The following is a 24677-nucleotide window of genomic DNA, read 5'->3' as shown; positions in this document are numbered from 1 at the left end:
GGGTTTCTCCATGTTGGTCTTGCTGGTCTTGAGCCTCCGACCTCAGGTGATCTGCCCTCCTTGGCTTCTCAAAGTGCTGAGATTACAGGCATGGGCCACTGCGCCCGGCCTGAAATGGTTTTAGACTTAAGAAAACATTGCAAAACACCACACACAGAGTTTTCACGTAGCCCGCTTCGCCTCCTCACAGCGCCCTGATCCGAACCAGGAGGGTCCCCAGCCCGGCACTGCCATGAGCCCTTGCCTCTCCTGTCTCCCCCATCTTGGCTGGTCCCTTCCTGCATAAGGAAAGCCGGGGGTCTCCCATGGTCTGGACTTTGGAGGAGAGCCAACCGGGGCTCTGTGTGGCGCCCCTCAGTCGGGCCGGGCTGGTCTTCTCTGTGTTACACTGAGGGTCTGCGTCCTGGCAGGAGCTCACAGATGGGGCTGGGCCTTGGGAGGCTCGTGGCGTCTGCGTGTCTCACTGTGGTGACACTGGCCTTGTGTTTTGTCAGGTGGCGTCCACAGGTGCCCCGTTGGTTGGTTTTCTTCTGCCCTGGGAGAGGCATGCTGAGGCTGCCTGGGCCGCCTCTGACGGTTCGCCGTGGACCGCAGCCTCCCGCGGGTCACGTCCGCAGCTGTGATTACTACAGTGGTTGCCTAACGGTGATTTTTTTAAAAAGTGTTTATTTTTATAAAAAAGACATGTGCTCTTGCTGTTTCTTAGGCCGGTCCCGTGGAATCAGGCCCCATGGAGGCTCCATCACCTGCAGTCACGTACCGGGCCTTTGCAGAAGCAGGATTCCCAGCCAGGCAGGAGCTCCCAGGCTGGAGCGGTTCCTGGTGGGCCTGTGGAGCGTGTCCTCAGGGGCTCGGGGTGTGTGGAGGAATCATCTGACCTCCAGGGAGAAAAGGGGGGGACCATGGAGTGGAGCTTGGGGCGGCTGTTTGCTTAAGGGTGGGAGAGGAGCAGGGTGGGGGCTGTAGACTCCACCCCAGGCCTCTCCCTGTGGTAGGACACGGCGTGCCAGGAATAGGTCCCCGGCAAGGTCCCTGTTCCCTGTGTGGTCCAGGGTCTAGGAGTGTCTCTGGTGGCCCCGGCTGGGCGGTGGGCTTGTCTGGTGGTCCCGGCTGGGCGGTGGGCTTGTCTGGTGGCCCCGGCTGGGTGGTGGGCATGAGAGCTACACCAGTGGGGGAATGAGACGGGAAGTTGGCGGCGGCGCTGGTCCGGCAAGAAGCGGTGGGGTCACGGGGGTGGAGGATGGCTCTGCGTCTCTGACCTCTCTCTCTCTTTTTCAGGACAAACATCATGATGCTGCTCATGAAATCATCGAGACCATCCGGTGAGTGCAGGCCTGAGGGCCCGTCGGGGGGTCTTCAGTTCTGTGGACACCCGTGCTCTGCAGACGCTGTGGGGCGGCTCCCGAGGCGTAGGCTCCTGGAGGTGTTGCGAAGCAGAGTGGGGTGACCCAGGGACGGGCAGAGCTGCTTCTCCCAGCTCCCTTCCTGGCCAGTGGGTGTAGAAGTCCTGAGTTGGGGTGTCCAGCGGGGCCTCCAGGGGCATTGCCCTGCCCTCTTCTGCCTCCCTGTTAGTCTCTGCTCTGTGGGTTTTGGGCTGAGCTTCACTCCCACGCGCCCTCAACGGCCTCCTGTGTCTGTGTCCCATGGGTGCAGAGGGGTGCATTCCGGGGCGACTTGGATGGGCAGGAGGAGGAGGCCGCCCTGTCCTTGTGAACTCCCAGCCTGGGTTCCAGAGTCTGTGGTGACAGCACGGGGGGGCCTTCCAGGGTGCCGCTCTGCTGTCCACAGGGAAGCTGCCATGCTGGCCGGCATTCTGTGTGTCTCATGTGCTCAGGGGCAGAACCTCATTGTGTCCACCTGCGGGGAGGCCGCACATGTCCGTGGGGCCCTGGCGTCCTGCTGGGCTGCTCCTTAGCATGCTGTGCTGTGAGGCCACTGCCCGTGCACACGCCCAGCATCTGCCCAGGCCTGCGACTGCCACGAGGGCCATGCCGAGCTCCTCTTGGCCCGTGGCTCCGTGCCAGGCCCTGGCTCCGTGCCAGGCCCTGGCTCCCAAGGCCCTGTGGTTCACTGTTGGGGCCGGGCAGCCTCCCCTGGCCAAGTTGTTGGAGGATTAAGTGAAGCCATTTTTGTAGGTCGGCCAGGGTGGGCCTCACCCAGGGTCCATGCTTAGAATGTGGGATCTGCTTCTTTTTAATGTCATCATCTGTGGACCAGGCGGTGGAGTAGGGTTGTGTTCATCTCACTGAGGCTGTTGGATTTACCGGCATACCCTTCCCTCCCCTCTTCCCCGTCCCTCCTTTTTTGAGAGAGTCTTGCTCTGTTGCCCTTCCTTCTTTGTTCTTTGTGAAAGAAGCCTGGTGTTATGGTTGGAGGGAGGGCTCTGCATCAGGCAGCTGGGCCCCAGCCCAGCCCCAGCCCAGCTGTAGTGTTCTCCTGGGAGCCGGCTGCCTCGCTGTGTATGGGTTTCTGTTTGCATTCAGGGTCCGAGATTGTGCTGGCCAGTTGCTGTCCTGTGCGTTTTCCGTGCCTGCCCACGCCAGGCTGCTCAGATCTCTGTCCTGGTTCCTTTGGTGCATTGCAGTGACTCATTTTAGAGTGAAGCAGCTTTTCCTCCCTGGGAGGTGCTGCAGGAGGTTGTGAGGTGCCACTGTGCAGTTTCCTCACGTTTTTAAGGGATTGTGGGGTGTGTTTGTAAGGGATGTTGAGCTGCTGTTTCTTTTCTTGTCTTGACTTTCTTTCCTGTCCTTTGTGTGTCTACGGTTTTAGTGTCGTGGTGACGCTGGCTGCATGAAACTCTGAAGAAGTTTCCGTAGGTTTAGTGTCATATCTTGTCAGTGTTTGAGAGAATTCACCAGTGAAGCCATCGGGGCCTGGAGCCATCTTTGTGGGAAGTAAAATCTTTTACAGGTGTAGAGCTTTTGGAGATGTCGTTTCTTCTTGTGTCAGTTTTGGTTTCGTGATTTGTGTCCTTCAGCTCTTGTGATGCCTTTTTCAGCTCTTGGGTTGTGTTCATCTCACTGAGGCTGTTGGATTTACCGGCATACCCTTCCCTCCCCTCTTCCCCGTCCCTCCTTTTTTGAGAGAGTCTTGCTCTGTTGCCCATGCTGGAGTACAGTGGCGCAATCTCAGCTCACTACAACCTCTACCTTTCAGGTTCAAGCGATTCTTCTGCCTTAGCCTTCCAAGTAGCTGGGACTACAGGTGTGTGCCACCATGCCTGGCTAATTTTTGTGTTTCGTTGGCCAGGCCTACCTTGAACTCCTGACTGCAAGTGATCCGCCCATCTCGGCCTTTCAAAGTACTGGTGCTACAGGCCTGGCCCCATTTTCATAGTAGCGCTGATTTTCTTCTTACTGCCTGTAAGTTCTGTGGGGACAGCGCCCCTTTCAGGATCGCTTTCAGTATCGCATTGTGATGGCTGCTGTGTTTCCATCTCTTAGTCTGGAGCCCCCTCTGGCTCTTTTTTTTCCTGGCAGTGTTTGTTGATGAAGCTCTGCCTATTTTGGCGTTAGTTAATTCTTCAAATTACGGTTGTCTTCAGCTTTTTGTCAGTCAGTTGCTTTTCAAACTCTGATGTGGCCAGTGGCTTCCTAGACCAGCGCTGTAGCATGTGAGTTCACTTAGCTCCCCAGAGCCACCCGTATGTGACCCTGAAGCCATGTAAAATCTGTGTGGCTCATTCACAGCTTCATGGTAAACATCGTAGCCTTTGTTTTGAAGTCGCGCCTCCTTTCTCTGTCCACTTTGACTGGAGTGGTGGTGATTATGTTCTGTTTGAGAGGGCGCAGTGCTTAAGAGCAGATGTGGGCCGGGCGCGGTGGCTCACACTTGTAATCCCAGAGCTCTGGGAGGCCGTGGTGGAGATCATGAGGTCAGGAGTTCGAGACCAGCCTGGCCAACACAGTGAAACCCCGTCTCTACTAAAAAATATAAAAATTAGCTGGGTGTGGTGGCACGGGCCTGTAGTCCCAGCTACTCGGGAGGCTGAGGCAAGAGAATCACTTGAACCCAGGAGGTGGAGGTTTCAGTGAGCTGAGATCGCAACACTGCACTCCAGTGGGGCGACAGAGCCGAGACTCTGTCTCAAACCAGCAAACCCCTCATGATCGTTTCTGCTGCTGTATTTCAGATGGGTCTGTGAAGAAATCCCAGATCTCAAGCTCGCTATGGAGAATTACGTTTTAATTGACTATGACACCAAAAGGTAAGCAGAGTCCTGCCGGGCTGCTCCTCTCCCAGGACAGGCTTGGCTGCTGGGGAGGGCGGGACAGCGCAGCCTATAATTAGCTTTTAGATGCTGCAAGTTGATCTGAAATTTCCTTTTAGAGTTGGCTGTGGCCACCATCAAGTTATTTTGGTAGGAAATGTTTATCAACTCTTGGCAAAGGCGGTCAGAGCCAGGACAGAATTGGAAACTCCGGTTGTGGAAAGTGGAATTGGCATGTGTGGAGTCAGCCCGCGTTAGTAATCGCTCTTTTTATAGTTGGGGGCTGGCGGCCAGAAGTCCGCGTTCCTGCCTGAGGCCGTGCCACTGGCCAGGCCTGGGCGGCCCTAGGCTCTTCGGCCACTCCGTTTGGATCTCAGTTGGGTTTGGTCTCCTTGTGTCTCCAGCCCTGTGGCCGCCTTAGCAGGCGTTAGCAGTGCTCCCTGGCGGCTCCTGGGTCTTTGAGGAGGGTCTTGTGGGTGGAGAGGGGCAGGGCTGTCTCTGGAATGCTGGCTGGGAAGTGCTTTGTTTTTCTTTGAGTACGAAGACATTCCAGGCTCGAGCCTTTCTCAGCTCTTGGGAGGTCTGAAATCAACAGCGTTGTCTTCCCTCGAGAGCTCTTCTATCCTGAGCTTAAGTGAGCCGCTCTCCGCGCCCCACCAGTCAAGCCCAGGGCCCTTGACGCCCTCACGGGCTGAGCACGCTCTACCTGCTCTCTGCCCTCACGGGCGTGTGGGAGGGACTTCTTTGTCTGCTGTCAGGGTCTCAGCCTCAGTAAATCTGGAGGGCCTGTGCCTCTCCCTCGAGCCCTGCCCATTCCCTGCTCAGCACCCTGCTGTCCCACAAGCGGAGAAGTAGTGCGTTGTGCTCACTTGGGGCCCAGCTGCTGGCACAGGTCCTCCGTGCCGACCTGCTGCTGTGGACGTTACGCCACTTGCCCTGCACGTCGGGACCTCCCGTGACCCCTCATCAGGCGTGATGGTGTGCTGGGCTCTTCCTGGTGTAGTTAGTATAAGGTGTGATGCAGCATGCAGATGAACGCGGCAGGGTGCACAGAGGGGGTCTGCAGGGCCACACAGAGCTGCCTCCGTGGAGGCGGGATGCACCAGCCTGGAAGCACTCCGCATCCTGTATTTTTGGGTTTTCTTGGAGGCTTCTCTGAGGCCTTGCTGATGTCCGTGGAGGTGGGATGCACCAGCCCGGAAGTGCTCCGCATCCTTTCCTGGGTTTCATGCGAGCTTCTCGGAGGCCTGGTTGATGGCTGCCTCCATCTCCAGTTCCCTCTCTAAGCTTCCTACCGCAGCTTTACCTCACCCAGGGGCCCCGCAGGTTGCCTCCTTAGAACAGAAGATGCTCCTGTCACCTAGAAGTTTCCGGGAATCAGGAGCTCTGTCAGGAACTGGAGACCCCTTGGGTGGGTAGTGTCCGGGCTTACCCCTTTGGTGGTAACCCAGGGGCGGCTGTGCCATGCCTCACTTGTGTGTGGCCGGCCTGTGCCTTGGCTCTGAGCAGCGAGTGTGTCCGACGCTGTGCTCACGGCGCCCCGGCACGTGGGTATGTGGCGTCCTTCCCCTTCACAAGGCTAAAAAGATATCTGGGACCGACTGGGCGGTGGGTGGTCCTCATTCTCTCTCCATGCCCCTGAGATGCTGGCAGGGGCACCTGAGGGACCGAGCCATTAGGGCATCAGGCCAAGAGCAGCCCTGGTTCCTCCTGCACCTGCATTTGCACCTCCTGCCAGGAGGTGTCTCTTCCAGGGAGCCTCCAGAGGTGTTTTGGGAGGGGTCTGGTTGTCGGCTGAAGGTGAGTGTGGAAGTTGGCGGCCAGCACTTCTCCCGGGGCCGTGGGGAAGGCAGGAGGCAGTGGGCTGGCTCTGCCAGTTCGTCTTTCTCCTTCCCGTGGCGGGAGGCAGGTCCCGGCCAGATGCTGCTCGCAGACCCAGGTCTGCGCTGACTACTGACCCATCGCTCTGCCTGGGCTGCCTCCACCCTCTGTCCTTCATGCTCCACGTGATCCGGGTCCCGTGTGGCTGTGCTCCCTGGGGCTGTCGCAGGGTCTTGTTCTTGGCGTTTGCTGCTCTTAAGTTCTCTTGCTTTATCCTCTGAGCTGCTGCTTAAGGAAAGCACGAACTCAGCCTGTGGTGCTCGGGTTTTCCTGGGAGGAAGGCAATGTGTGAAACTTGGACATATGCAGTGCCCAGGTTAATTCAGGGCAGCCAGGACGGGGCAGGAAGAGCATGGGGCTGGGGCTGGGGCTGGGGCGGGAGGAGGTGGAGGAAAGAGCCCCCAGCCCTCTGCCGTCCCATAGCTGCAGACCCCCGGGCGCTGGGGACGTGGACAAGGGGGTCAGGTCGTTCTCTGGGAGGACCATCCTGGACATTGCAGGGTGCCGAGCAGTCCCTGCCCCCATCTGTTGCTTGCCTCGCCGCATTCCTGGGGTCCCTGATGAGAGCCACGTGTTTGACAGTGTTCCCGGGACAGGCCACCCTCCTCCTCCTATCTCTCGGTCTGCTCTGGCGCCTTGTGAGGAGGTGGAACGGATGCTGTTGCCCGCGTTTTGCCGATGGGCCTGACAGCCTGGGAAGATGAGCAAGTAACCAGGTCCGGAGCGGACAAACTGGGCTGGGCAGACCCTGCAGCTGGCCTGCCCCCGGCCTAGAAGTCCCCCGAGCCCAGGCCTGGCTGGGCAGCGTGGCCCACGTTTCCTATGGCTCACGTGCACTACGGACATTGGGTACTCCCTGCTGCCGGATGGGCTCTGCCCTAGAGGGTTGTTGGGCACACGCACTTGGGTAGTGAAGGCTGGCCCTGCGTCCTAGGGCTCCGGGCAGAGCTGTTGCCGGTGGGGGCGGGGGCTGAGTGTCACTGTCATCCCTGCCATGCCGTGTCTGATGTGACCCACTGCTGATACGTGAAAGAGTTGGGGCTTCAGAGGGACATACGCACAGAGCAGTGCAGGTGGGGTGGGGGGGGCACCGACCTTTAGTGCTCCCTCCTCCTGCACCTGCCCAGGCAGAGGCCTCCTGGTCCCCAGGACTGCGGCCGTTCCTCTGCCTCTATTGCTGGTGGCTCTTCCCAGCCAGGGGAAGGAAGACCCTGTAAGGCCAGACCCAGGGGTTCCCACTCTGGGGGGCTGGCCTTGGTCCCCCTTGAGCGCTCTTCCTCTCCTCATGCCTCCAGCTCACCTGGACCTGGGCTTTGCGTGGGCACCTGGGCGGGTGCAGCCGCCTCGGGGTCCAGTGCTTCCTTGCACCGGACTCTGGGGGTCCCCTTGCCTGTACCCCTGCATCGGGACATCGGGACGGAAAGCCAGGCTTCTGCTGGAGGAATCTGGGCCAGCTGGCTGTTGGGAGGGGACCACACCTCAGAGCCTGCCCTGTCCACATACCAGCCCCTCTGTGCATGCAGCTGGTTCTGGCCCGTATGACCAGGCCCTTCCCTTGCTTTTTTTAGCTTTGAGAGCATGCAGAGGCTCTGTGACAAGTACAACCGTGCCATCGACAGCATCCACCAGCTGGTAAGGGGCGCGTCCTGCCCGGGGGGGCAGCAGTGCCCGGCTCCCAGACCCCTCCAGACCCCTGGCGTCATCTCCTAGGGGCACAGGGCTCCCCCTTAGAGCCCTCGGGCATTGGAACGTGGGGGCCTGTGGCCTGTGGGCGAGTGGGGTGCTGCTGAGGCCGGGCTGTGTGCCCGTGGGCTGGGCCAGCTGCGCGCTGTAGCCATGTGGCATCGCAGAGCCGTCTATGGTTTGTGTGCTGAGGCAGGGCCCCGAGGCTGTGATGTCCGCACATGCCTCTGCACCCCTGGGTTGTCCCCGAGGGCCCCAGCAGAGGCGGAGTCCCTATCCTCCCTGGGCCATGTGAATGCAGCCTTCCCCTCGGACCTCCCCCATGCTGCTCACCTTCCTCAGGTTGGATGCGGCCTGGGCTGCACCCTGGGGCTCCCCAGTCCTGCCATGTCTTGTGAAGCTTTCCTCACAAAGGACGGCAGACACACCAGCTAGGGTGTAACGGGAAGTGTGCCGCTTCCCATGTTCTAGAAAGCTCTGTGGTCCCTGGTGTGTGAGGACAGGAAGCTCTTGAAGGTCTCGCCATGGAGGGAGGCCCTGGTGGGGACAGCGTGGCTTCACTGGGCCCTCCTCAGTGGGGCTGGCGAGGCTGCTTCCACTGGGAAAGGGCCCGGGGCTCGGGCAGAGGGGCTGGGGTGGCCTGTGGCCAGACGGTTCACGTGGCGTGGCCGGCCACCCTACGTCCGCAGTGGAAGGGCACCACGCAACCCATGAAGCTGAACACGCGGCCGTCCACCGGGCTTCTGCGCCACATCCTGCAGCAGGTCTACAACCACTCGGTGACCGACCCTGAGAAGCTCAACAACTACGAGCCCTTCTCCCCCGAGGTGTACGGGGAGACCTCCTTCGACCTGGTGGCCCAGATGATCGACGAGATCAAGATGACCGACGATGACCTGTTTGTGGACCTAGGGAGCGGTGAGTGCCGCCCGCCGTGTGCTTAGCCCACACGCCCTGTGCCTGCCCCGTGCCTGCGTGGAGAAGAGTTTAGCAGGGTCTGGCGATGCTGGCGTCTACGGCGCTTCCTTCCCCACTCCTCCGCCCCACTTCGGGTCCGTTCCTTTTCTTGGCCCTGACCTTCCTGGAGCCTGGGTCTCCACCTAGAGGGGAGAAATCGCAGGAACCCAGCAGTTCCCAGACTGTCCCCCTCCTTCCAGGTGCCTGGAGACTGCTTTTCCCCTGCTCCCCGCCAGCAGGGGAGCAGGACCTGTGCACCCTCTGTGCTCACTCCCAGGAGCTGTGCTCTTTAGCCTGGGCCCCAGTGCGGTCCCCCACCCATGCCGGCAGCCTGCAGCTGGTAGCGGCCCCTCCCCAGGCACATCTGCTCCCTCCACAGCAGCTGGAAAGGTCCATGCAGAGGAAAACCCCAGGTCCCTGGGACTCCTGGAGGGCCTTGTGCCCTCCCTGCATCCCCAGCCTTCCTCGGTACCCCTGTGTCTGGGCCATGTCCTGCCTCTCCCAGGTTGGAGCTCAGGGTGGTCTCGTCAAGTCCCCACAGACCACCTCCCAGCTACTGGCGTTGTTTCAGCCTCTCCCTGCGCTCAGGCTCTGACAGGCTTTGCTTGTGAGGTGTCCCCTCTCGCAGCGCAGTGGGGCTCCTTGAGGCAGGGCCCCAGGTGTGGGTTCATGGCTCTGTCTTCAGCACCCGTGTGGCCTGAACGAGGCACAGGTGAACGGTCAGCACATGAGTAGCCACGTTAGCCCAATTTCTTTCTTTTCTTTTCATTCTCTTCTTACTTTCTGAGACGGAGTCTCACTTTGTCACCCAGGCTGGATTGCAATGGCTCGATCTCGGCTCACTGCAACCTCCACCACCTGAGTTCAAACGATTCTCCTGCCTCAGCCTCCCGAGTAGCTGGGACTACAGGCGCATACCACCTCACCTGGCTAATCTTTTTTGTCAGTAGAGATGGAGGTTTCACTGTGTTAGCCAGGATGGTCTCGATCTCCCGATCTTGTGATCCGCCCACCTCAGCCTCCCAAAGTATTGGGATTACAGGCGTGAGCCACCATACCTGGCTAGCCTGATTAATTTCTGATAGGACAATCCTATCCAGGCCGCAGGGCTGACTGGGTCACCAGCTGTCAAGGGTCAGACGGTGGAGGCCCCTTCTCCGCAGCGTCTAGGCTATCTCTGGGCCCCTTGAACCTCAGTGGACATGTAAACCTGTGCCTGTAGGTGTGTGAGCCCCGCTTCCAACAGTCCTGGCTCTGATGTAGGGGAGGGGGGCCCTGAGGGCAGGCACCAAGAGGACCTTTCATAGACCAGACGTGATGGCTCCTGCCAGTAATCTTAGCACTTAGAAGGCTGAGATGGAAGGATTGCTTGAGGCCAGGAGCCCAAGACCCGCCTGGTCAGCATGGCAGGACTCCCGTCTCTGTCTGTCTATCTGACAGTCTTGTTCTATCACCAGGCTGGAATGCAGTGGCGTGATCTCAGCTCACTGCAACCTCCGACTCTCTGGTTCAAGCGATTCTCCTGCCTCAGCCTCCCGAGTAGCAAGGACTACAGGTGCGCCCCACCACACCCAGCTCATTTTTATGTTTTTAGTAGAGAAGGGGTTTCATCACGTTGGCCAGGGTGGTCTCAATCTCTTGACCACATGATCTGTCCACCTGGGCCTCCCAAAGTGCTGGGATTACAGGCGTGAGCCACTGCGCCTGGTCTATTTATTTATTTATTTATTTATTATAAAGAGGTTTCACCATGTTGGTCAGGCTGGTCTTGAACTCCTGACCCCAGGTGATTCTGCCCGCCTTGGCCTCCAAAGTGCTTGGATTACAGGCATGAGCCACCATGCCCGGCCTTTTTTTTTTATTTTTTATTTTCAAGTTAAAAAAAAACTGCAATAAAAATAACACGTATCGGTTGGGTGCAGTGGCTCACACTTGTAATCCCAGCACTTTGGAAGGCTGAGGTGGGTGACCTCCTCACCTGAGGTCAAGAATTTGAGACCAGCGTGGCCAATATGGTGAAACCTAGTCTCTACTAAAAAGAAAAAAATTAGCTGGGTGTGGTGGCGAGCGCATATAGCGCTGTGGGGAGGCTGAGGCATGAGAATCGCTTGAACCTGGGAGGCAGAGGTTGCAGTGAGCTGAGACCGTGCCGGGTAGCTCCTGTGTGTAATCCCAGTGCTTTGGGAGGGTGAAGTCGGAGGGCTGCTTGAGTCTGGGTCATAACCAGTCTGGGTGACATAGTGAGACCCCATCTCAACTACAAAGAACAGAAAATGACTGGATATGGTGGCACCGGCCTGTGGTCGCAGCCGTTTGGGAGCTCAGGTGGGAGGATTGCTTGAGCCCAAGAGGTGGAGACTGCAGTGAGCCAGGATCGCAGCACTGCAGTTCAGCCTGGGCAACAGAGCCAGACCCCGTTTCAAAAAAAACCAAAAAAAATTAAAAAGGCTCCTGTGTTTTAGACGATGTCCTAGCACTTGTTGGCACAGCTCCCGCCTTCGCCGTGTGCCTCCCTCCCCGCTGGTGTGCCTCCCTCCCCGCTGGTGTGCCTGTCTGTGCCTCCTTCCCCCCTGGTGTGCCCGTCTGTGCCACCCTCCCCGCTGGTGTGGTGCCCGTCTATACCTCCCTTCCTGCTGGTGTGGTGGTGGCGGTCTGTGGCCACCGTGGTCGTGCCATGGTTCATGCCCAGTCTCTGGAGTGCAGAGCTGCTTAGCAGGGGAGGAGAGGGGTCTTGATGCCCCCGGTGTGTGCAGCTGCCACTGCTCTACTGTTGCTGGCGCATCTATAGCCCCAGTTCCCTCCTCCACCCTCAGAGCCGGGTACTACTGCGTTGTGCACTGATGCTGTGAAACCGCAGTAGTGGGGAGCCTGTCCTGGCTGCAGGGGGCTCCTCACTGCCTCTCCCACCCCACGTCGAGCCTCAGATCCCGCTCAGGAGCCTTCCTGGGCGCCGTCAGGTTTCATCAGCCATGTTGCTGTGTGTCTCTGTGGTGGTGCTGCAGGGATGATTTGGGGTGGACAGGAGCGTTTCCAGACCTGCCGCGTCTCAGGCAGCCCTGCCTGTCTGAACAGTGAACCCCACATGGGGCCCTTAGACTCAAAATGGAATCTGGCTCTGGGGGCCACCAACTCATGTTCATGGATGATGTGTCATGATGGCTGTCCACTCGTGGGGGCTCCACTTGGGGCCTGGTCTTTGTGATGTATCCTAAGTGACCTCAGAGCATCGCATATGTGAGGAGACTCGTGGCCTCCCCTGTGGGTCTCCGTGGCCGTAATTTTGTGGCCTGTGTCCCTGAGCTGGCATGACCTCCCAGATGACGCCTGAGCGTGTGTGGTGTCTGATGGATCTCTCTGATCACAGGTGTGGGCCAGGTTGTGCTCCAGGTCGCCGCCGCCACCAACTGCAAACATCACTATGGCGTCGAGAAAGCAGACATCCCGGCCAAGTATGCGGAGGTGAGCGGGGCTGCAGGCCGGGATGTGTTGGAGGCAGGGGACTCTCAGAGAAGGTGACGCCCTGGGTGCCTGCACCCCACTGCTGTGGGACCTCGAGTCTGGGTGGCATTCTTTCCAGGCCCGGGATGTCTTGGCTGCCTGCAGGGTGTGCCTGAGAGTGCAGTGCCCGGGCACCCTCAAGGCCCATCCCAGGCCGGCCCTCCAGGCCTGCCCTAGCGCCGTGGGGGTGTCTCCGAGCCTGTTTCACGCTGCGTTCCACCAGTGAGGCAGGAGGCGCTCGGCTCCACCTTGTGGCACAGTCCGCCGAGAAGTGCCTGGGGTGGTTTGGGCGCTGGCGTGGGCGGACCTGTTAAGGCCCCGTTGCCCTGAGAGTTTTTAACGGGTGTTTGGTTTCTTTCCTTCCAGACCATGGACCGCGAGTTCAGGAAGTGGATGAAATGGTATGGAAAAAAGCATGCAGAATACACAGTGAGTGCCATCGCTCCGCCCCCTCCCATCACTGGCCCCGCCCCTGCCCCGCCCCCTTTCAGCCCCTCCTTTCTGGCCGCTGTTGGCACGTGGCCGTTGGCACGTGGTGCCCCTTGTGGAGTCCTCTCTGGTTGTCGTAGGGCTGCCTGGGCATGGTCTCTGAGCTGGCAGTGGGCACCTCTATTGGCACCATGCCTCCTGTCGTCTGGGACATGGCCTCTGTCCCTTGGCAGCCTGCGGTGCACAGAGGTGGTGCAGGAAACGGTCTTGGGGCTCTGGAGCAGAGGCCTGTGTGGCCGGCCAGGTTGTAGGCCAGCTGCAGCGTCCTTGGGGTGTCATGCCTCACTGAGGACAGCCTTGTTTGGACGGGTTCCTGGTCCTCAGTGCCATGTTCTTCATGACAAGCCTGCGACCTTGGGGTGGGCAGTGTTCTCTCTGCCCTGTCATAATACCCTTGCCGAGGAAGCTGTTCCTCCTGAGGATCCTGTGGATGGCGCCTGCATGTGGCCGGTCCCTGTGAGATTCCTCTTGTGGATCCTGTGGATGGTGCCTGCACGTGGCTGGTCTCTGTGGGATTTCTCCCATGGACCCTGCGGATGGTGCCCACACGTGGCCGGTGCCTGTGGGGCATGTGCTCCTTGTTCTATGGCTGGCTGAGTGGCAGTGGGAAGGGGATGCTCTTTAGAGAGTAGGAAGGTTGGTTTCCCTAACCCGGGGGGTGATTACTGGGCCAGAGCTTCAGGAGCAGCTGCCGCTCTTGTGTCATCCTCAGACCTCTTCCCAGCCCATGCTGAGTCCTTAGACCCCAGGCTCCGCCCTGGACCTTTCCACATAGGGGCCGTGCTTGCAGAACTGGCTGCTTCTTCCTCCTGTGTTCTCTCCCTCCTGGTCCCAGTCGCTCAGGCACTCACCTGTGGCGTGGGCTGATAGCGCCCAGCCTCCCAGCAATGCCCCAGACCAGCAGATTCCATCCCTGCCGCGCCCTCTTGCGCTGTGGCTTGGTGCTGGTGCACCTGCTCCTGTGGTGTGGATTGGCGGCGGCTCGGAGTCTGGGGGCTGCGGGAAGGAGGATGCTTCCTGCTCTAGACCTGGAGCCCCTGGAGCACAGGGCGGCCCCAGAGTCTGCAGCTCCTCGAATCCTGAGAGGCCTCCCTGAGAAGGTGGAAGGAGTGCTGGGCAGGGCAGGCACCCAGTCACCACCCTGGGAGGACGATGGCGCAGGGGTTAAACTGCCCACACAGCAGCTCACGATGGAACGTGGCAAGGCCTGATCCCAGGTGGCCCTGACAACACAGTTGCAGAAGCAGGCTCAGACTCCCCAGGGGTCCTGTTGTTGTCAGCCAGTTCTCTCAGTTCAGAGGGCGCCTGATGGACACGGGCGGCATACGGTTCCAGCCCTGCCAGGCAGGGCCGCCAAGTGTCTGCCTCTCTGCCAGGTGGGTGGAGGCGTGGCTGGGGCTGTGCACCTGTCTGTCTGTTGGGAGCTCCCTGCTGAGGCACCCTCTGTGGGCCTGTCTGCTGGGCCTCCCTCAGATTGCTGTGAGGCCTTGGCATTGCTGCCATTGCCACCACCTCACAGGGAGAAGGAGGCATTGAGGGAGCGAGTGGGTATGCGTCCTGCCTAGTGTGTGCCGCGGCACACAGCTCAGACCCCTCCACACTATCCCCCAGCACAAGTGAAGGCCAGAGTCAGGGCACTGGGGCCCTATTCCTGGTGTCCCTGACCGGGATCAGGAGCCTTTGCTGGCTGGTCCTGCCCCGGGTTTCCTGGCTGTGGTGGTCGGAGCAGATCCACCTGGGTGGGGAAACGGGTGCGTGTTCTAGGCGTGTCCGTTTTCCCTGCGAGGCTGACACGGGCTCTGGTGGCAGGGACACCGGGGTCAGGCAGCGTCCCTGTTTGCCTCTTCAGGGAGGGAGTTGGTGGCTGGAAACTTTGTTTTTTAGAGGCAGGGCTCCCCTGTCCTCCAGGCTGGAGTGCAGTGGTGTGATCATAGTTCATTGCAGCTGTGAACTCCTGGGCTCAAGCAATCCTCCCACCTCATTCTCCTGAGTAGGTGGGACTGCAGCCATTAAGTACCACTCCTGGCTAATTAAAAAAAAATTGGGTCATGCCTGTAATCCCAGCCCTTCAGGAGGCTGAGGTCAGGTGGATCACTGAGGTCAAGAACTCAAGACCAGCTTTGCTACCATGATGAAAACTTGTCTCTACTAAAAATACAAAAACTGGCTAGGCATGGTGGTGCACGTCTGTAGTCCCAGCTACGTGGGAGGCTGAGGCAGAAGAATCATTTGAACCTGGGGAGCGGAGGCTACAGTGAGCCGAGATCATGCCACGGCTCTCCGCCTTGGGCGATAGAGCCAGACTCCATCTCACCCAAAAAAAAAAAAAAAAAAAAAAACCCAATGGAGTCTCACTGTGTTGACCAGGTTGGCTTCAAACTCCTGGATTCAAGTGCTCCTCCTACCTTGGCCTCCTAAAGTGCTGGGATGACAGGTGTGAGCGTGTCCGCCTGCCCCGATGTCTTTCTGGGGCTTGACACCCCATTTCTTTTTATTGCTGAATAGTATTCCATATTCTGGGTGTGCCACAGTTAATTCGCCCGCTTACTTGCTGAGGACATCTCGGCTACTTCCACGATTTGGCGGTTATGAACACCACCGCCGTACAGATCCGTGGGTCGGTTTCTGTGTGAACGTAAGAGCTGCACTCCTGTGGGCAGAGAGCAAGCAGCACGATTGCTGGATCGTGTGGAAAAAACCGCCAGACTGCCTCTCAGTGTGTCCACACTAGCTGCATCACCCCCAGCAGTGAACAAGAGTTCCTGCTGCCCCAGGTTCTGGCCAGCACCTGGGAGGTCGTTGATGCTTTATCCACAGCCTTGCTGTGACGTGGGTCCTGGAGTTCTTGTCGATTCCTGGGGGTTTTCTGCGTTGACGGCTGAGTTGTCTGCAAGCCTGGGCTACTTTGCCTTTTCTTTCGCAGCCCATGTCCATTTCCTCCCCCTTTCCCGTCCCCTCGTGCTGGCTGGCCTTTCCCAGGCAATGTGAGTTGTGGGGGCAAGACGGTTACCCTTCCCCGCCCTGCTCCTGGTGGGCAGCTGAGCCCCTGGCCGCAGAGCGCCGTGGTAGCAGCGGGCTTGTGTGGACAGTCTTCGTCAGGTGGGTGACGAGCCCTCGGCCCTGAGTTTGCGGTGTGTGTTGGTTTGGTGCTGTTTCTGGTGTCGGCTCGATGCCGTGCTTTCCATTCCTCACCCGGTTGTTGTGATGGGTTTCAAGTGTTGTCCTGGCCTCCCTCACCCCCGGAATACATCCCCTTCGATGGGCCTGCGATCCTGTGTGTCCGAGGCGGGACTCCGCTGGCTGATGCTCCGCTGAGGGGTTTTCTGCGGGGGCCGGAGCCGTGGTCTGCAGTGTTCTCTCGCGGCCACGCCTGGCTGGTGGCCTCCAGGTGGCGCTCCCTCGGCTTCTGTTCCACTGTTCTTTGCTTTGATTGGGACTTGCACCCTCAGGGCTGTGGGCCCAGCTCTCCTTCCCTTTCTCGTGGTGTTTGTTCTGGAGTCCCCTGCCCTCTGCGGAAGCTGTGTGGTGCCCCGGGCCCAGTGTCCACCTGCACTCCGGTCGGATACCGGCACAGAGGATGAAAGCCCTCGCCATGGTTCCCTGTGACAGCCAGGAGGGCCGGCGGTGCCTTCCTCTGCGAGGTCTGGCTGGGCTGTGCCTTGGTCAGGAGAGGATAGGTGTGAGGTGGTGGGGCCACCCCGGCACTGCTCCCCCTCCTGCCTCATCTTGTCATCGTTGGGGTCAGCACCCCACCCGCTGGAGCCTGGGTCCCCGACATGGCTGAGGCGCATGTCTTGTGTGGCGCAGGTGCTCCTGGCGTGCAGCTGCTTTTGTGGTCAGGATTCCATGCATGTTTAGTGTGCGCGGTCATGCCAGCGGCTCCTGAGGTCTGCCAGGAGCATGATTTGGGGGAAAGGATGTCATTCCTCGTGGGTTGGGCAGCACTTGTCAGAACCTGGCGGTGGGGAAGGCAGGTGTCAGCGCCGGCCTCTGCCTCTGGCATCTGTCCTGCTGCGGAGGGTGGGTCAGAGAGGCTCTGCCTGACCGCTTTGTGCCTTTCTGGTGGGCACTTCACTCCAATGTTGGAAGAAACCCTTGGAGCGGCTTGGCCGTGCTCTGCTTGGCAGGCTCCAGGTCCTGCTACCTGAAGCACTGTCACAGGAAGGCTCCCAGAGACCCAGCTCCCCACTTCCTATGGGGATTGCAGACTTCAGAGGGAAGCAGGGCCTGCCCGTGAGCCACGGTGCTTGCAGGAGCAGCTCTGGCCCCAGAGCCACTAGTCATTGAGCGTGGGGATCCCAGGGCAGGTTTCTGGTCCCAGGCCTGCAATGTGGGCCTGGATCTGCTTGGTGCTGCTAAGGATTTGGAATTGGAATTATGCCCTGGGTGTCTGGTCCACAGGGAATGAGGGATGTTGAGAGGGTCAGTCTGTCAGATGTGGAGAGGGAGGAGACGGGCGTGGAGGGTGGCTCAGGAGGGTCAGCCTGTGCTCCTGCCATCCTGTCCTCTCCTTCCAGGGGCTTCCCCGGCCCTGGAGAGTGGAGGACGTGCAGCTGCTCCTGGCTGGGGCAGGCAGCCCTGTCCTCTGGATCTGGGTCTGAGTGGACGGGTGGCCCTGTCCTCCCAGCCTGGGGGGTGTCCTTCTCTCTCTCGGCCTGGATGGGTGGGCCACCAGTGGCTTGCTTGTGGGACCTTCTCTGCTCAGGGACTCCCTCCCCATCCTGAGAGAGACTCTGGGTGGGGCACCAGGCCTGTGGCTGCGGTGTGAAAAGGAGTGTCCCTCGTCCTCCCTCGGCCCTTGGATTCACCTGACTGAGGTGCCCTCACCCCCAGCTTCTCCAATCCCCAGCAGGAATCCCCTTCCTGTCTCTGGGTGGGCCTGTCATGGACATTTCACAGAAATGGGATCACACACTGTCCTCACGGTGCATCTGTGCTGTGGCCTGGTCGGTGCCTGGCCCCTGCTCCTGGCTGGGTCCTGTCCCTGTGTGTGGACGGCCGTGCGTTGCTGTGTTGGTCTTTCAGCTGCTGATGGACAGTTGGCTGCTTCTGCCTTCTGGCTGTGGCAAGTGGTGTCGGCTTTTGCAGGATTTGTGTCCGGGCTTTGGCACGGACGTGTTTTTGTCTCTCCTGGGGGTGTTACCTGGGAATGGAGGTGGTAGTGTCTTGGAAGGATTTCAAAGGAGGGGTCTTGGTTGTCCAGATGCTACCGCTTTGGACAGCCAGGGTGATAAGAGCTGTTTTCTCGTGGATGGTGCTTGGTCTTGAGGTCTGGAGGTAGGCTGGCGTCGGGCTGCCGCTGGCCTTGCTGTGAGCATGGCGTGGAGCTGTGGGACAGTGCTGCTTTTACTGGGCCGTCAGTGGTGCTCGGGGCAGATGCCCACGGAGACAGGTGGCCCAGCTTCTCTATGCGCGTGTTTCCTGTGGTTGGTGAGGAGGAACAGAGCTCGGCATTGGGCTTTTCCGGCCTGGCCATGTTGCTGCCTGCTGCGGAGGGTGCCCCCAGCGCCCCCAGCACCCCCAGACTCCCTCAGGCCCTCCCTGGAACCCAGCATGGTGGGGACTGCAGGCCCTGCCTCAGGGCGCCCCTGCTGGCTGCCTCCAGTCCTGGGAGTGACTGCAGCCTCTGATTTGGAGGAGCCTGCAGTGTGTGGCCTGTAGTTGTGTGTTGGTGTGGCCGCGGTCACCTTTGCCAGGCCTGGCCTCCCTGAGTAGATGCTGGAGCACGGGACCTGTCCCTGCTTCTCGGGAGGTCCTGCCTGTCCGCTGCACGTCCCTCTCACCTGCCCTTCTGCCTGCAGCTCCCAGGGCTGCGCCGGCAGCACCAGGTCTCCTGCCCCTCCCTGCGAGCGGAGCTGGGTTCATGCCATTTCTCTTTGTTCACAGGGGCGGGGCGGGCTGGGGGTGTCCAGGAGATGGGAGTCCACGCTCACGCCTGTCTTCTCTTCCAGTTGGAGAGAGGCGATTTCCTCTCGGAAGAGTGGAGGGAGCGAATTGCCAACACGAGGTATGGCCGGCACGGGGCGTACAGGGCATGTGGGGTGTGCTCACGGGCGGCCGGGGGCCATGGCACTGGGGACCAGGGACGGGCCCTCGCTCCTGCGCTGATTGTGGCAGAAAAGAAGTCGGCAGGGACAGGAGGGGCACCTTTCCCTCACGCTGAGTCCCTGCGGACCTGGAAAGCAGACGTGCCTGGTGGGTGGGGCCCTCAGAGCCCCATCAGCCCCTGTCGGCATGAGCCTGTTCCCGCTGCCTGTCCCCTTGACTTGGGGACACTGTGGGCCGCTCTCACCTGGGTCCTGGGCTTCCTCCTCACTCAGGCATGGTCTGGGGGTCTTCCTGTCTCTCTGTCCATCTGTCCTGAAGTAGCTGTCACCCACACAGCGCAATGAGTGCTGCTTGAGGGAGCGGCCCCTCCTGATCCCAAGCCATCGCTGCCCAGCCCAGGCTTGCCCCTCTGCTCCCTCACACCTGGGCCCGGGAGCTCAGGGCACTGTCCAGGTCTGTTCCCACTGCCACCAGTTTGTCCTGGTAGCTGGTGGTAGCTGGCTCTGTGGGAGTGAGCTGGGCCACTGTGCTCTCCACCAGGCAGCCTGTGTATGGCCATGGCGCCCCACTGCATCCACCAGGGACCCTAGAGGTCCAACGCGCTTGTGGGGGATGCTGGGGAGGTGGGGTCAGCAGCTGGCCAGGCCCTGCTCCCCCAGTCCCACCACCCTCCCTGCCCCCCTTGTCCTCCCCACTCCTTCACTTCTCCCGTCTTCCCTGTGTCCCCCTTCCTCCCGAGTGTGCTCGTGGCTTGTGGTTGAGTGTCCCCCAGGGATAGGGTTTTGGGTATAAGTAGAAAATGAGGGTTTCTTGGCCAGGTGTGGTGGCTCACGCCTGTGATCCCAGCACTTTGGGAGGCCGAGGCAGACGGATCATGAGGTCAGAGATCGAGGCCATTCTGATTAACACGGTGTGAAACTCTTGTCTCTACTACAAATACAAAAATTAGCGGGGCATAGGGTACGTGCCGTTAACTCCAGCTACTCGGAAGGCTGAGGGAGAATCGTTTGAACCCAAGAGGCGCAGGTTGCAGCGAGCCCAGAAAGCGCCACTGCACTACAGCCTGGCAACAGAGTGAGACTCCGTCTCAAACAAACAAAAAAAGCCAGGTGCGGGGGCTCACGCCTGTAATCCCAGCACTTTGGGAGGCTGAGGTGGGCGGATCACCTGAGGTTGGGAGTTTGAGGGCAGCCCGACCAACATGGAGAAACCCCGTCTCTACTAAAAATAAAAAATGAGCCGGGCATGGTGGCACATGCCTTCAATCCCAGCTACTCAAGAGGCTGAGGCAGGAGAATCGCTTGAACCCGGGAGGTGGAGGTTGCGGTGAGCCGAGATACTGCCATTGCACATTGCACTCCAGCCTGGGCAACAAGAGTGAAACTGTCTCCAAAAAAAAGAAAATAGGAGTTTCTTTTCCCAAAAGTTTCCTGGGTTTGCCCTTGTGTGAACTTGCTTTGGGTTGGGGCACTGTGCCCTCCCTCTGGAGGGAGCCGTGCTGACCCTGTGGTGTCCCCATCCCGTGGGGCTGTGGTGGGAGCGCAGGGCGATCCGCAGCAGTCAGGCCATGCTTGCTGTCTTGTAAGAAAGTCTGAAGAAGCCGAGCGATTTCCTGGCATCCCGTTGACATCTGGGCTCAGCCCAGGCTCTCACAGTTCCTCTCCAGGAGCTGCCACTCACTGCCTTGTCAGGCAGCCCCGGCCCTGGGCTCAGCCCGCTCTGGCTCCAGGCAAAGTGTGCAGGCCTTGATCCGGAGGGGCTCCTACCCCAGGCTGCCCACTGGTAACAGGATCTATCTTGCCTCGGCCTGTTTGCCCTTGCCCGTGTCTGACCCGAGATGGCGGTGGCTTTGGAGGTGGCCTCGTGGAGCGTCTTTCTCTGAACACCAGGTTCCCCAGGTGTTTCTGGCTCATGCCTCTCACCTGCTTTGGCCGCCCGAGCACAGTCAACTTCACTTCTAGCCTTCCTAAGTGCAGTCCTGAGTGGGGATACAGGCGGCCCCATGACCCTCATTTGGGGACGGTGGCCTGGGAAAGCAATGCTGGGCCTGGAAGGGAGCCGTTGTTCCCCCGTCCTTGCCAGGGCGTCTGAAACGCTGCAAGGACGCCTTGCCCGGGGCCCACTGTCCGCAGTCTCTCTAGCAGTTGAGCGGGAGCCTCTGCTTTGCGCTCTCTGTAGCCGCTGCTGGGCCTCTGTTCCTGGCCACCGCCTTCTTCCCTCAGCCTGTGGGTTCGTCACAGCTGCTCTTCCCACCCCGTGTGGGCTGCTGTGAACCTTCCCCAACCGCTGGACTCCAAAACCACCAAGATTCAAAACAAGTGACTTGGCCACGAAGCTGCCCCCTCTGATTTCAGCTCCATTCAAAAGAGGCCAAATTTGCCTTTTCCTTGTACCTGAAACCTACACCATGAGCTCCGTCGTGTGGGCTCAGCCGTGTGGGCTAGCCCTGTGGGCTAGTTCGTGCGGGCTCAACTGCGTGGTCTTGGCTGCGTGGGCTCGGCCCTGGAGGTGGCGGGTGGGTGTGGGCAGGGCCTGGCGCTGGCAGCAGCAGCTGCTGGCTGCGCCGTGAGCCGAGCTTTCATGGCACTGAACTGGAGTATTGTTTTGCAGTGTTATATTTGTGAATAACTTTGCCTTTGGTCCTGAGGTGGATCACCAGCTGAAGGAGCGGTTTGCAAACATGAAGGAAGGTAAGGCGCCCTCCTCGTCGGTCCGTGTTGTTGTGACATGGTTGAGGAAGGGTGGCCTGGGGGTCCCTGCAGGGTGTCCTGCAGAAGGCAGCTCAGGCTTGGGGTCCTTAGTCCCCCAGGAGCCAGGTGGTCCTTCTTCATTCTTTTTTTTTCTTTTTTTATTGACATAGTCTTGCTCTGTCACCCAGGCTGGAGTGCAGTGGCGTAATCTTGGTTCACTGCAGCCTCTGCCTCCCAGGTTCAAGTGTTTCTCCTGCCTCAGCCTCCCTAGTAGCTGGGACTACAGGTGTGCACCACCACGTCCAGCTAATTTTTGTTTTTATTTTATCTTCTTTTTTTTGAGACGGAGTCTCACTGTATCCCCCAGGCTGGAGTGCAGTGGTATAATCTCAGCTCACTGTAACCTCCACCTCCTGGGTTCAAGCAATTCTCATGCCTCAGCCTCCCGAGCAGCTGGGATCACAGGTGCCCACCACCACACCTGGCTAATTTTTGTATTTTTTGTAGAGATGGGGTTTCACCATGTTGGCCAGGCTAGTCTCAAACTCCTGACCTCAGGTGATCCACCTGCCTCGGCCTCCCAAAGTGCTGGGATTACAGGCATGAGCCACCGCGCCCGGCGCTGGAAGCTTCTCGAGTTGAGCCTGCAACTCGCTTATGGCCAGCTGACCATCGAGGGGCAAGAGTCCCCTTTATTCTTGACCCAAGCACATGGTGCTCGGCATCCATACTGAGCAGGAGTGGGGCTCTCAGGTGTTTTATTTTTTCCCTCCGGAGAAAGGTCGCCAGGCGCGTGCAGAGCCCTTGACACTGTGTTCTGAACCTCAGGCCCTGGCGTAGTTTCAGGAGCAGCTAACTGAACCTGCTGCCTGGATTCCAGTCTTGCAGGTCAGGGTGGGACCCAGACCACAGTGTGTGGACTGCCCCTTCCCCTAAACATGGAGACTGAGCATGCCGTTGCCCCCCAGCCCCGCCAGCCCTCCAGCAGGACGCAGGGCAGGCTTGGGGTCTTCTTGAGGAGGTTGTGCTGCCTCCCACCCAGGCTCTTTGCCAAGCCCTGCAGCAAGCGCCACCTCATCTTGTACCGGCGGACGTGGCTTCCACAGCCACCGCTGGGCTCAGAGACGGGCGCTCTGGGGGTGCCCCCTCTCTCCCGACTGCTTCCCAGCCCTCCACTCCAGGGAGACCTCCAGAGGCTAGGGGAGAACGAGGTGGGCACCTCAGGTCTTCCAAACAAAACCCAGAGGGTCTGCGGCTGCCTTCAGCACAGCCCCACAGCCATGGGGTTTGGGGGGGTGCTTGCGTGCCTGTGTCTGTGTCTGTGTGCGCGCCCGTGTGCCTGCGTGTCTGCGCGTGCCTGCGTCTGCATGTTTGTGCCTGTGTGCATGCCTCCGTGTCAGTGTGCATGCCGGCGTGTGCGCGCCCCTGTGCCTCCGTGTCTGCGTATGGGTCTGCTTATGTGTCTGTGTGTGCATGCAGGCCTGCGTGTCTCTGTGTGCGTCTGTGCCTTGCGAGTTTATTTACATATCTGTGTGTGTGCGCGTGTGGCGATGGTGTTTCCGAATTATCTTAGGGTTCCACGAGGACATCATGTTTCCCCGCCCAGTCGCTCCCACACCTCAGGGGCACTCCAGCCTCCCTGAACCCTGTGGCCCCATGCAGGAAGGCAGCCTTGGCTGCCTCAGTTCTGTTACCTCCTCCGTGGTCCCCGTCCCCGCTGCCCTAGAATGCATCTTCTGGCTGTATCTCGCCAGCTTTCTCCGCACGCTCAGCCGCGGTGACTGGGTCAGGGTACTGCGGTGGTGTCTCCTGTCCGGACCCTCCCCCTAGGGGCTCTGATCACCCTACACGTGCCCGTGAGCACCTGTCAGCCTGGCTCTGCAGCCATTAGTTGTGGCCCTGCTCATGTCTGAGGTCCTGTCGTAGGGATACTGGCATAACCTGTGTGCGCAGCCTGGCCCCAGAACCGCCCTTCCTGCCCCTCCTGAAGGGAGTGGCACCTGGAAAGCCAGGCCTCGGCTGGCTCGGCGTCCAGGAGAGTAGAGCTGTGGAGCTGGGACGGGGCTCTGTGTGCGCTTGTGCACGTGGATCCGTTTTGACGTTTCCAACTCAAATGTTGTATTCTTTTCTTTGTATGTATAGAAACAGAGACTGTTTCTTTCAACATGGCAGAGTTTGGCTCCTAAGAGCATTAGCATGAGGTTCTCCCTGCAGCACACATGAGCTAGCCCCAGAGCGACTGTCCACAGTGGCCCTGGCTCCCCACAGCAGCCTTGCAGAGGGAGGCTGCGGGCTTCCTTCCGGCCTGTCTGCACCTGTCGCTGACAGGACAGTTCGAAGCCCTCGGGTCAGAGGTATTGGAAGGAATGCTTCTGCATGGCTGGCGACAGTTTACATCCACAGTTGGGTTCTGTTCCTGTTTGTGTACGTTTCGAGCGTTTGCCCTTCTTCCTGCCTCTCAGACCTTAGTTTTTTGTTTTTGTTGGTTTTTTTTTGAGATGTGGTCTCTATCCTTGACCCAGGCTGGAGTGCAGTGGTGTGATCATAGCTCCCTCAGCCTTGACCTCTGGGCTCAAGTGATCCTTCTGCCTCAGCCTCCCAAGTAGCTGGGATCACAGACGTGCACCACCATGCCCAGCTAATTTTTTATTTTAATTTTTTGTAGACATGGGGTCTGTCTGTGTTGCCCAGGCTGGTCTGGAACTTCCTGGCCAGTCTGTCTGCCGTGGCTTCCCATAGTGCTGGGTTTATAGGCGTGAGCCCCTGTGCCTAGCAGCACAGTGGATTTTGAAGAAACTGCTGCACACGTGTCATCTGGCCTTGCCTTCCTCGTTAACAGGAGATCCCGGGAATCACACTGGATGGCGAGAGCGCCTTTTCTGGCCACATCAAGTAGCAGTGGCTGCCCAGGCACTTCCGCAGCCGAGTCCCCAGCCAGGCCGAGTCGCTCCTGCTTCAGGAGGCTCCTGTGCAGAGCCCACTCCACCCGGGGAGATGCTGGCTCAGGGTCCAGGCTGCTGGGGCTTTTGTGAGGACTTGAACATTTTTTTTGTGGTGGAGTCTTGTTCTGTTGTTCAGGCTGGAGTGCAGTGGCGCGATCCAGCTGACTGCAGCATCCACCTCCTGGGTTTAAGAGATTCTCCCGTCTACCCTCCTGAGTAGCTGGGATTTCAGGTGTGCGCCACCACGCCCGGCTAACTTTTTTGTATTTGTAGTAGAGA

At 59.5% G+C, this 24677-nt stretch overlaps 1 protein-coding gene across 1 annotated transcript in view; it reads left to right on the top strand.

The window, feature by feature from the left end:
• DOT1L (DOT1 like histone lysine methyltransferase) overlaps positions 1-24677 on the top strand; it is a 67113-nt gene that overhangs the window by 18581 nt on the left and 23855 nt on the right. Inside the window, exons 2-10 of the mRNA XM_037731026.1 lie at positions 1279-1322; positions 4133-4207; positions 7660-7723; positions 8464-8692; positions 12096-12190; positions 12596-12658; positions 18670-18725; positions 21377-21617; positions 23119-23233. Of these exons, the coding sequence (XP_037586954.1) occupies positions 1279-1322; positions 4133-4207; positions 7660-7723; positions 8464-8692; positions 12096-12190; positions 12596-12658; positions 18670-18725; positions 21377-21617; positions 23119-23233 (982 nt within the window). The remainder of the gene's footprint in view (positions 1-1278; positions 1323-4132; positions 4208-7659; positions 7724-8463; positions 8693-12095; positions 12191-12595; positions 12659-18669; positions 18726-21376; positions 21618-23118; positions 23234-24677) is intronic.

The sequence above is a fragment of the Cebus imitator genome, unplaced genomic scaffold (assembly GCF_001604975.1).
Source record: "Cebus imitator isolate Cc_AM_T3 unplaced genomic scaffold, Cebus_imitator-1.0 Scaffold375, whole genome shotgun sequence".
Classification (NCBI taxonomy): domain Eukaryota; kingdom Metazoa; phylum Chordata; class Mammalia; order Primates; family Cebidae; genus Cebus; species Cebus imitator.
The sequence above is the reverse complement of the archived record's forward strand: the minus strand, read 5'-3'. Positions and strand labels throughout refer to the sequence as shown.